General features: G+C 33.7%; 3 protein-coding genes across 3 annotated transcripts; all 3 read left to right on the plus strand.

Moving 5' to 3' along the window:
- The first annotated feature begins 566 nt into the window (after positions 1-566).
- LOC146540444 (uncharacterized) lies at positions 567-2,423 on the plus strand. Its single transcript, XM_085204807.1, has 3 exons — positions 567-889; positions 1,163-1,337; positions 2,137-2,423. The coding sequence occupies exons 1-3, from the start codon at positions 656-658 to the stop codon at positions 2,373-2,375; spliced, it is 648 nt and encodes a 215-aa protein (XP_085060933.1). The 5' UTR covers positions 567-655; the 3' UTR covers positions 2,376-2,423.
- Positions 2,424-6,363: 3,940 nt separating this feature from the next.
- Positions 6,364-8,942, plus strand: LOC146540445 (uncharacterized). Its single transcript, XM_085205945.1, has 3 exons — positions 6,364-7,057; positions 8,001-8,169; positions 8,589-8,942. Exons 1-3 carry the CDS (start codon positions 6,365-6,367, stop codon positions 8,903-8,905), a joined length of 1,179 nt encoding a protein of 392 aa, XP_085062071.1. The 5' UTR covers position 6,364; the 3' UTR covers positions 8,906-8,942.
- Positions 8,943-10,263: 1,321 nt separating this feature from the next.
- Positions 10,264-11,997, plus strand: LOC146540446 (uncharacterized). The gene is made up of 4 exons (XM_085205108.1): positions 10,264-10,503; positions 10,947-11,103; positions 11,276-11,364; positions 11,800-11,997. Exons 1-4 carry the CDS (start codon positions 10,264-10,266, stop codon positions 11,995-11,997), a joined length of 684 nt encoding a protein of 227 aa, XP_085061234.1.
- The last annotated feature ends 538 nt before the right edge of the window (positions 11,998-12,535 follow it).

Below are 12,535 nucleotides of genomic sequence, written 5' to 3' on the forward strand. Positions count from 1 at the left end.
TTTTTGTTAATATCATAAATGGATGCTTTCTTATTTAGTTTTTGGTAAATTAATGACTAATAAAAATACTATATAAGTCTAGCAAACTACTCTGCTGAAAAACCTGTAATTGTTTTAAGAAGCCATAAAACATCCATCCATCCATCAGCCTTTGAACGTCCACTGCTGGACATAGGCCTCCCCTAATTCTCGCCACTCTACCCGGTCCTGCGGCCTTTGAATCCAGCGGAGTCCCGCTGTCTTCTTAAGGTCGTCGGTCCACCTGGTTGGAGGGCAGCCTGTGCTCCTTTTGCCGAGACGGAGTCGCCATTCGAGGACCTTTCTTCCCCATCGGTTGCCATAAATATATTTAATGAATACCCAGATTTAATTGTAACTCTTGAAATTTAGCAAGATGAGGCAAAATTCCATGTTTTAATATTTGTTACTATCCTCGAATATACATTTTGAGTTAACGCCAAAATAATTGGATTAAAAAGTCAGGCGAAGTCACCGAAGAAACCTAGTCATTTGCACTAACTAGTCCACAAATGTTTGGAGTATCTTAGAAGATATCAGACAATACGATAGTTAGCAAAACATTGAAAGAAGCGTACACTTTCTCAGCTATTGTCTTTATCTTGAACTGTAGGTTCATTATTATGACACATTCAAAATGACTTCTAACCAATACGGATGTATTTTGACAATTTTATATTTAACTTCCATGATATATGGTCAGCATCAGGATATGTTCCAGAAAAGTCATGAAACCTGTTCCAAAATTGCTAAGAATCCCTTTTTTGATATGGACATCATTGTTGGGAAGCCATGGAGGATATATTACACTTGGAATCTGAAATTGGATACTAAATGCTTGGATATGATTTTCCAAAATGCTACACGGGGTGTTAGTATAACGATCTTCTTCTTCTTCTTCCTGGCATTAATCCCGGCTATTGCCAGGGTCTGCCTTCCTACTCAACCTGCTCCACTTTGCACGGTCTTTTGCGTCCTGGGTGGTTAGACCATTGGTTCTCTAACTCTAGCGATATAAATGTTTAATATAAAAAATATATTTTAAAGAAACTAGTAGAGGCCCAGATCTCATCATACCATAATTATTCCAAAAGCTATGTTACCAAATCACTAAAACTTATAAAATATTTTTATATCTAAACAGGTTATTAAGAGGATCTGGTCAGACATGAACGAGTACGTGGAGCACCAGCCGGTGTGGGAAGCAGCAACCCTCCACGTAACTATGGGCTCGGAGACTCATGAGATGCTCTTGTTTGCTGACCAAGGAGTTGCTGGGACCTTCTTAGCGGTACCGAATGTTGTGCGAGATGCAAATAGTTAGTATTTTACAGTAAGTTTTGGGAAAATAAGCTGAAATCTTCTTCATGCTTCTTAGTTGAACTAACCAGCTTGTGATAAGATGAGCTCATTACGCTTTTTTAGTGACCATAATGCTATATGCACGATTGCTTGTGGGTTCGAACCTCACTCAAGGTAAATGAAATATTCATTCAAATTTATATTTTCATTTCCTCTCTCTGGTGTCAAGGCAAAGCGCGGCGTTGAGTTCCGCCACAACACGCACGCACGCCCTCTATAATTCGGCAGAAATCTAAATTTGTAAACAAAAAAATATCTACCCGAAAGTTACAGAAGATACCTATACATTTTTTCTTGTCAAAGTGAAGAAATGAAAAATTCATTAATTTCAATATAGCCATTCCCCTAAGTGCAGTTCAATCGAATCCACAATCATTAATATTAAAGTTAGACCCTGTCCTACTTATACTTATATTTTTATTGTATAATTGTATGTAGATATATTACAGATTCACGCTTTATCCCGCACTCAGCAGGCTATTCTGCTAGAGGGAACTTAGTGTTAAGAAACTCCGTTCCCCACTTTCTGCTGAATTCTGGAAGCACTGCGTGTTGAGTTACAGAACCCAACGCCGCGCTTTGCCTCTACACCAGAGCGTAGAAATGGAAATGTAAACGTAAATAAATATTTAACCTCGAGTGGGGATCGAACCCACAACCGACGCGTTACAGTCACACCCTTGTGCCGCTGCGCTACGACGGCCTATATTAGAATTTTCAGTAATGTTATAATAATATTATTTTTATTTTATTTAGATATTAGACCATTGCGGAAAGGAGTTCCACTTCTTAGATTCCAGATGAAGTTATTAAGAGAGGGGAAATACTTGTTGGTGATGGACTGTCACGTTGGAGGAGCTTCATTGGCGGCTAGACCTGATCAACCCATATACCGTTCAGAAGTTGCTGCAGAAGCAGCTTATTTGGACATTGGAGATGGTCATCCAGCTTGCACTGTGGAGAAGAATAAAGGGGAACAGTTCTTTGTGAAATGAAAATGGAATTATTTATGTTATTTAAGCTTCAATAAACGTTACTATTGCTGAAAATTATGTTTTTATTTGGTCGAGGGAACCTGCCTGACATTCCGTTCTCGTAAGATATTTTCGTTCTCCACTTTCTTCTAAATTATGTTTAAAATTAGCTGTAGGTACATTCTTTAAAATATTATCATTTTACTCCTTATAAAAATTTATTGTTAACGGATGTTTATTGTATAACATTGTTAATATTATTGTTTTAATTTTAAAAAAGTAAACAACAATTGTAAATATTTTTTCATACGTTCTATTTAACGCGTAACGTTCAATATCATTATTTTAGAAGACTTGAGTGTAATTACACTAAAAAGTTTTAGCAGAAAAAAATGTCTAAAGCAAGTTTAAGACTAGGACTTGCTAATTTTATAATAAATCTAATTATAATTTTATGTTCGTCATATGAGATCGATGTACTAAAGCAATTTGGTACCGAAAATTGGACGAATTGTGAAGATTTCCTAACAAATACCACGTTTCGTGTAGCTGACGTCGTGGACGTTGATTGGAAAATATTTTACTTCTGGAATCAGGCAGAGGAAAGCTCGTATAATATAAGATTTTCGTTAGCAACATCTATTGTAAGTACTAGTTTTTTTAGGCACGCTTAGAAATGTGAAACTATAAGAATGCTTAATAAATATTGTAATTTAATATTTGGAAATTCATGAAAAATTTTGACGTTGAGGTATTTGACTTTGAAAACCTCTAGACAAAAATTTTATATGCTTCTTTCCTTTTGCTTAGTATATTAAAATAAATATTGTTTATTAAACTTAAGAATGATAGAATCGATTAAAGATGTTTAAAGGGAACAGGTTCAAATCCTGATTTAAATATTTAATAAAAAAATGCTTAGGATTAGGTTATTCGTGGTTTTATAGAGTACCTATATATTATATCCTAATACATAATATAATAAATGCAACGTATTTTAGTTAGTGGACAGATTCAAAGTGGAATTGGAGAGAATGAACACTACGGTAGACTGGTCCAAGGCGGTCCTCTTTATGGAGACTTCAATAGACCTTAGTGCTCTCTATATCACTACTGAAACACCTGGAGTGTTCAGGCTTATACCGTCGTTTGCCTTTCATAGTAAGATTTTTTTAAATTTATGTATAGTTATATAATAGCTTTTATAAATAGCAATAAAAAAAATTGTAAGTTTTTAGTATTGAGGCCAGTTCTGCAAGGGCACAAAGTGTGAATGTAAACGCGAAAGGTTATGGGTTCGATTTCCACTGGAGGGAATGAAATAATAAATATTTCCATTTTCTTTGGTGTGGAGGTAAAGCACGGCGGTGAGTTCCGCCACTCAAAATGCAATACCTCCAGAATTCAGCGGAAAATGGGCGGAGTGTCTTATTAGGCTCTCTCTGCCTATCCTGCTATATGCGGAATATAGCTTGAAGCTACAAAAAACAAGAAAAAATAGCAGGAGTTAAAGTAAATGGCAAGAAAACTTTGCATGATCGATATGATTGAACAACTCAGAGTCTCAAACAATCGACAAAGACAAATGATAGAACGGAAAAAAGTTTACAGACAGTTCTAAGCTTTGCTTAAACGAAAATCTAATTTTTTTTTTGGCTATATATACAAGAACGAGAAGAGAAAAAGAGAACGAGAGAACTTAGGAACCTAGTGCTAAGACGGAATTTACGTTCCCCATTAAGAATTATGAAATATAAAATATGTCATTTACTCGAGTGGTCTCATTTTTAACCGACTTCAAAAAGAAAGAGGTTATCAATTCGACTGTATTTTTTTTTATTTTTTTATATTTGGCCCTGTTGTGGATCGAACCCACAACCACCAGCATATACACCAAGCTATTTTGATATTTAAAGATTAGGTTAGATATTTAGTAACATCAAACCAGCCTATTCGGGTCCAGCTGGACATATACCTCTCCCAGGGTGCGCCAATGCTCCTGATCCTCTGCCTTCCGCATCCAGTCGAAGCCAGCAACCTTCTTCAGGTCATCGGTCCACCGAGCTGTTTAGTTTAGATTTAGTTATATATTTCGTGAAAATATATGAATATGACGAATAAGACGACAATTAAAAGATTTGGACTTTTACAAAAGAAATGTATTACTTTTGCAGTGGACACAATACCCTTATTAATTTTCGGCTTAAAAATCGTCGAGCCTGGCTATTTGGGTATAATGAATTGTCAATATCGATTCTGCTACGCCCTGGCTCCCGTGGACAGGATGCCGGAGGGTGATGATGTGAGTAAACTCTAAAAATAAACCACCAGAAATTGTTTTCTTTATTTAGCTGGTACTGACTACGTTAAGACACTCTCTTCTCCGATATCATCCCGAATTTAAGAGATTTTGTATAGAATGGCAGAAAGTCGTATTATGTCTTAACAAGGTAACAACAACCACTCGAGGAAATTAAATATTAATTATTTAATATTTTCATTTCTTCGCCCTGGTGTCGAATCAAAGCGCGGCGTTAAGTTCCGCCACTCAACACACAGTGCTTCCAGAATTATGCGGAATGTGAGAAGCGGAGTGTCTTAACACTAGGCTCCCTCTGCTTATCGTGCTTTATGCGGGATACAGCGTGAAGCTGATTTTTTTTAAATATATTTTTCTAATTTCCAGATAAAGTTAGCAGCCGAAAAGATAGGTTTCCGAGGTGATTATAACCGTTCATATTTGTTTAGAAATGACCCACCGCCAGGTTCCTCACTGGACTTAGATGACTCAGTGGAAGACGAAGCTGTAGACATAGAGAATGAGCTGGAATTAGAAGATTAATTTAATTAAATATTGTAATTTCAATTTAAAAACAATATAAAACTGTCATTAGTTACTTATTAGTTTCATATTTGATGTTATTAATTCATTAATTATTTCAAAAGTAACACAGATCGACCTTTATACTTATATCAATAGTTTGATATTTTTTAAATTAACATGTAATAAATTTTTCAGAAAAGAAAAATTAATAAAGCTTTATAATATATATTTTTTTAATTTTGAATCCTTTTACATGGCCATCATATAAATTTTAGGGTTCCGTAACTCAAAAGATAAAAACGGAATACTTGTAGGATCACTTTGTTTGTCCATCTGGTACGTCTGTCAAAAGCATTTACATGATTTTATTAATATCAATATTTTATGTTCCGATCTACGGCCATTTGGAGCACAGAAAAAAAATCAAACTTCTAAGTCAGCGTAGTCAGACGATAGGTGCGTTTATGCATCGTTTTTGCTGCATTTTGTATGAAATTTTTCGAGTAACCAAAACCTATAGGGTCCTTACAATTATGAAATGAGGCAAGAAGTGAGAATTTACAGTACAAATAAAGGAAACAAATCTAAATAGTGAAAATTTATAGATTACAGAAAAATTGTATATACAATTGACGTACAATTCTAAAATGGGTACGGAACACTCAGCATGCGGGTCCGAATCGCGTTTGGCATTTTTTTTTGCAAATTTAAAAAAGTCATTACATTGTCAATAAGCACAGCTTTATAAACAAGTTTTAAATTTCCAATATGCAACAGTTTTTTTGCGATTGTTCTCATAATAAAACACGAGGAAGTGTTAAATTGAAACATTTCTTGTAATTTCAGATATTACAAACTATTTACTTGAAGTAAGAAATTAAGTTACGAATATTAATGAAATATAAATAGATCACAATAAATATATTATACTAGAATAACATAAATACTTACATTATTATGTTTATTTTTTCTGTATAATTTATTTTATGAAAATCCAAATTAAAATCATTTACCAATCAAGCCTAATTTTTTTAAGGAAAAATATGGAAACATTTGCATGTTAGATAATGTAGGATTTAACTTTTCATATTGCCAAAAATGTTGGTGACAGCTGTTCAAACTATTTTTCAATATAAACCCATTGGTTCAAAGAAACATTCTCATAACATAGCTGAGGTACGAGGAAATGCAAGCTACCTTTGTTTTGATTTTGATTTCTATTGTAGAATCAAAACGGCAACGCCAGTTCAATTCTCCAATGTCGATGGCACAACCCGGGCGTGAAGGACAGTCAGTCGATTTTGGTCACATATATAGAAAGGTAGGACAAAATATTCGGGAGGATTTTCCAGAACTAGAACCGTCAAAATCTAAAAAAGAATATCCAAAAGAAGCTCCAAATGACGATCTTGTATTTCTGAGTCCTCGTGATCAAATACGACATGAAATGGACATGAATAAAGGCAAAGGTAGTAAAGAGGAGAGAGAAGAGAAGAGAGAAGAAAATAGAAGAGGTGGTGGTAAAGAAAAACATCAGCCAGTCTCATTTGACTATTCGAAATTATTAGAAAGAAATATAGCACGTCAGTCGGTGGGACTACGAAACAATGTGTTTAATAAACAGCATTCTGCAACTGCAACTGCTAAAAGTCGTCCAATAGTGGATAAGCCTGATGTAGATAATTATTTCCAATCAAATACTTTTCTAAAAAAAGCTAATAAAACTCGGAGGAGTTGGACAACTTGTGATGAATTCAAGAAAAAGGCAGTTTTCCATCCAGATGATGTTATCAACACAAAATGGCTGCCCTTTTATATTTGGTCTGAACGAGGTTTTGAATCAGCTGTAATACATACATTGTCGTATCCAACAAAGAAGGTAAGGTGAAATATAAGGGGGTATCTTAACACTAGGTTTCTTAACCCATTATGATTTGCGGGATAAAGCGTGATAACTCTAATCTATATATATAAAATCGAAAGGTCACTCACTCATCACGAAATCTCAGAAACTACATGTACTAGGAATCTCAAATTTTGCATAGGAGTTACTTATAGGACGTAGGTGCTCGCTAAGACGGGAAATTGCAATATTCGACTCCTAAGGCGATGAAATAGGGGTTGAAAGTTTGTATGGATTTTTTTTTAAATCGCCACCGATTTTTATAAGATTTGAAATTTAAACTCTTAAAATTATTTCATTGAACACGTGTTTCATGGTTTATTAGGATTCACCCCTAAAAGTGCAAATAAGCGGGCGAAGCTGCGCGCGTCCGCTAGTATCTTATAAATAAGTGTCTTAGCTTTGGGCTTCCATGCTCCCTCTGCCTTCCTACTATGGGTGGGTACTATTTTTATTCCCAATATCACTTTACCCCAAAAATTTAAGATTTGTATTCATCATCTTTCACCCACATGATATTTAACTGAAAGATATTTATAATTTATTATACATTTCTAGTATTTTTAGAAGTGTATTTATTATATACTAGCGACCTGCTCGCAGCTTCGCCTGCGTGAACTACGTTATTATTAATTTCTGTCTCCATGAGTACCTACGTTCTATAAGTGATGTCCATGTAAAATTTGAGACTCCTAGCATTTGTAGTAACGAAGGTTCATACAAACTTTCAACCCCAAAAACAACCCCTTAGGAGTCGAATATTGCAAATTCCCGTCTTAGCGAGCACCTACGTCCTATAAATAACTCCTATGCAAAATTTGAGATTCCTAGCACATGTAGTTTCTGAGATTTCGTGATGAGTGAGTGACCTTTCGATTTAGATTTATGACCTTTAGATTTAGATATAGATGTTTTTCAGACTGTCCAGCATTATAAAACGAGTTACGGTCCGTATGTTAACATGAAAATAAACTGGCGTGAACCAAAACTACTATTGAAAGAGAGAAAGGAAATGTTATTAATAGCTGGAGATAGGAGAGGATTGTTTTTTGGAATACCAGAACACTATTTTGGGTTTTCATTGAAAGGTATTGTTAATATAATTATTATTAAATTATATTTAAGTAATTTAGAAAATCTAAACCGCTTCACGCTGTATCCCGCACACGTTTCACGTTATTGTTAGTGTTAAGACACTCCCTTCCCCATTTTCTGCCGAATTCTGGAGGCATTGCGTGTTGAGTGGCCGAACTCAAGTCAGTCGACGGCGGTGCTTTACCTCAACACCAGACCGAAGAAATGTAAATATAAATTTAGATAAATATTTCATTCCCTCGAATGTGGATCGAACCCACAACTAGTCGATTTAATAGTCACACTTTATGCACCTGCGCCACGACTGGCCTCATTTTACTATGTTCTTAGTATTTTTAATAAGATATTAAGTTTGTATAAAAAATATTTATTTATCTTGCAATAGAATTCCACATGGTTATAGTTATTTTAGGCCAGAATATATCGATACCAATAGTGCCATTAAGAATGAAGATCTACGATCCTTATTTAGTTATGATGTATTGCGATGAATTTTATGCTACTATAATGGCGGAGTTAAAAACCGGCCCGCAAACAGAAAGCGACAAGGTAAATGAAGCTGAAAGTTTGAAATTTAAAGGCAAAGGAAAACCAGCCTTTCGCCATTTAGAAGAAGAAAGTAAGTTAGAAGATTGGACGAAGAGGCGAAAAATGGATCAAATTTCAAATAAGTTTATAAACACCGAAGAATTAATTGGTTCTGTTAAGAAAAAGTCTATTAAAGAATAATTTTATTTATTTGTATTAGGGGTTGTTATAATTTAAAACTATTTTAAGAACATAAAAAAATAAAAACGATTTGAAAACTATAACCTCTATTAAGGTATTTTTTTTATTAAAGCATAAACTTAAATAAAAAAAATATATGTAATTCATATTTATGTACCTATCTACTACTTGGCATCAATTATTTTTAGAGTCAGTGTTAAAGTCAGTACTAATATGGATATTTTTTTTAATAATTTTATTATCATTTCTTTTGTTATTTTTTTTGTTTTAAGTGATGATTTTTTAGGGTAGGTTAAAAAAAAAAAATTGTCTAAATTGGGGCCGAAAAATTTCGTAAAGACTTACTTTCCGTTGTCCATTAAATATACTTACTATGAGTTATAAAGTAAAATTATTAAAGACACAAACCGCTGGGATTACGATAGTATCTAATTAATTTTAAAGTGAAATTAAATATTATAGATATTAACAGTATTGCAAATTGTGTTTTATTTCTTTACTCACAGTTTGAGAAAGGCGTTACTATCATAGGCGTCATAATAAAAAAACAATACTAAAAAAATTAAACAAATAACCTGCAGCTTTTGACGAAGAGGGGAACGGAGTGCCTCAATACTAGGCTCTCTCAACCTACTCTGCCACATGAGGGATAAAGCATGAAGATTTAAAAAAAAACAATTTTCTTATGTAGATATACATATGTATATAAAGATATCTATAAATAAAGATATATATAAAGATATCTTTATCGTAAGGTATCTGTAAAAAAGAAAGTTTTATAAGATTAGTACCATAGTATAATAATAATTTAGATGTTTTTTATTTAAATAAATAACTAAATAATTTTATATTCCATAAGTAAGTCATTATTTTTTGTATAGAAATGGTCTCGCTGACCCGTACCCTTTAGTAAGCTATATTACAGAAGATCTAAGGAAATAAAGTTAGATAACTATATTTTCTATTTAATCTATGAAATTAATAATAAATACATAAAAAAATATTAAATTAATATCTAAAACCTTACTTAGTCCTATCTTGTCAATGTTTACTCTATGTATTGACGATAGAAAAGTTTACACAAAAAACTAAAGAATGCCAAACATCCCATACAAAATATCCTCTAAAAAGAAAACAGATTTAGTGGATAAAACACCAGCACTAACTTTTCATCTATCTTAGTTCTGGAAAAGATCTTACATGGGACCTTACATCGCAAATTAGAATTTTAGGGTTCCTTTAAAAATATCAAGTTTTGGGAAACGTCAAATAAAGATTTTTACAATTACGTTTTTGTACAAAAATTAGGCTTAATAATAATTTTAGATGATACACTAGTAAATGGTTTTTAAATTAATATGGATAAATTACTAATATTAACTAAAATAACCATATTTTTTATGGTAAACATAAATTTTATCAAATGTGGTAAATACCCCAGTGGTCTCCATATCAATGAGTCGACGTCTTGCGAGGAGTTCAGTAGATTTGCAAGGTTCAATCCGTATTCCGTTTTATCAGATGAGTGGATCGCCTTCTACTACTGGGGACCTCCACAGACACCTTTGTTTGTGAAATTTCGAGTACCACGGCCGATTGTGAGTTTTTAAAACAATTATTTATATTTAAAATATTAGAATATTAGAAAACTTAAAAAACTTGAAAGTTTATTTTAAGTTGAGTTCTGCCGTTGTCGGTTCACAATTACTTGAAAATTTTGGTGGAACATAGGGAACGTAGTGTTTTAACACTATATCCTACTATGGATACTCTATACGAGTATACTGAATACAGCGTAAAGACCCAGAGACTGGCAGAGGCTAGTCGTGGCGCTGAGGCCCAATAAAATGAAAGCTTAATTATTTTAATTCCTTCGCTCTGGTGTCGAGGTGAAGTGTGGTGTTGAGTTCCCCCAGTTAACACACAACGCTTCCAGAATTCGGCAAAAAGTGGGAAGAGGAATTTCTTAACTCTAGGCTCCCTCTGCCTACCTTGCTACATTCGGGATATATAACATATAGATTTTATTAATATATTTCAGGACATAGCTTATCTTAAATACATTTTGGATGGACATGTTCTAGAACCAATCAACTTTACGGCCAAAAGTGTTCTATTGACTGGAAGGAGTAACGCCACGTACTTTCTCGTCGAGAAAAATGATAGAGGACATTACTTAATGTACGAGCCAGTAAAAGGTAAGGTTGAAGTCTAAGGTTAGGATGTTAGGAAGACAGGCAACCTAGTGTGTTTTTTTTTATTTTGAAGCAACTATTATTGAGAAATTATTGTCTCTAATTTTCTTTATTATTATTAAGAAAAGTATGATAAAAGACTGAGAATAAAAAGAAATTAATTTATTAATTTCAGGTTTAAAACCAGGTCATATAGTGGAAGCTGTGGAGGTACGTTTGAAACAAACTGGTGACAATCGCTATTTCGGAATTATGTTCTGTGCGGTAATTATTTCTTATTTTAGTTAGTTATTATATAATATGAAAGCTTCACGTTTTATCCCGTACACAGCAGGATAGGCAAAGGAACCTAGTGTTAAGGCTTATAAATAAGGTTAATAAATATACCTCCTCGAGTGGGATCCCCTGCGCCACAACTGGCCTCTGTTATTAATTATTAATATCATTCCGATGTATTCCAAATATATTTGAATTTTTCGAGCAGTTGCGTGTTGAGTTGCGGAACTCAACGCCGTACTTTTGCCTTGGTGCTCCAGAAGAAATGAAAATATTAATAAATAACAATTCAAGTTTCCGATCGGAAATTGAACCCACAAAAGTCGCGACGGCCTCCGTCCTTAAGATTTAGGTTAATATCTGTAATTTGCAATACTTTTATTAAAATAGAAAGAAACGATAAAGTTTATGATTCTTTATTAGCAAGGAAGCGCTTATATATTCGCAAGAGTGAAAGACGTGCCGAAGAAGAAAGACATCCAGGATGAAGCAGCCAGACTGGGTTATAAAGGGCGTGGGGGTCGATCCTACTTGTACCAGGGCCACCATTGGATGCCCATACCTGAGGCTGACGACGACGAGTTTGAAGAGGCTTTAAACAGACATGAGATGTTTATATAATAATAATAAATTTTTAAACAGCAGCATTTATGCTTAATATATATATTTTTTATTATTTCCTTTTTTTTTCAATTTTTCGGGGCCAGTCATGGCGCAGAAGCATAAACTGTACACGCGACTGTTTGTGGGTTCGATTCCCACTCGAGGAATTGATTTAAGTTTATATTTTCATATCTTCGCTCTGGTATCGAGGCAAAGTGCGGCGTTGAGAACCGCCACTCAAAACGGGATACAGCGTGAAATTAGTTGTTGTAGTCTAGACCTTTGTGAATACTGAATATTAATTTTAACATTATCACGTCTTTTACATTAATTATTTTCTTTTCTTCTTTTTGAATTAGGTATATTACGAATTACATGAATTTTATAACTATTGCGTTGATAATAAAAAAGAAAATAACTATTTTTATTTATTAAAAAAATATATATATCTACCATGCCCCCTAAGGATACCCAGGGGAAATTTCTATTACAATTTTCCTGTTGAAACGAGGTTTATTCAACTAATTTGTTCAAATAGGTTCCCATTAGGAATGTA

Source organism: Heliconius melpomene, chromosome 2, assembly GCF_056956725.1.
Source record: "Heliconius melpomene rosina isolate 202511_hmr_F chromosome 2, ASM5695672v1, whole genome shotgun sequence".
In the NCBI taxonomy this organism is placed as follows: domain Eukaryota; kingdom Metazoa; phylum Arthropoda; class Insecta; order Lepidoptera; family Nymphalidae; genus Heliconius; species Heliconius melpomene.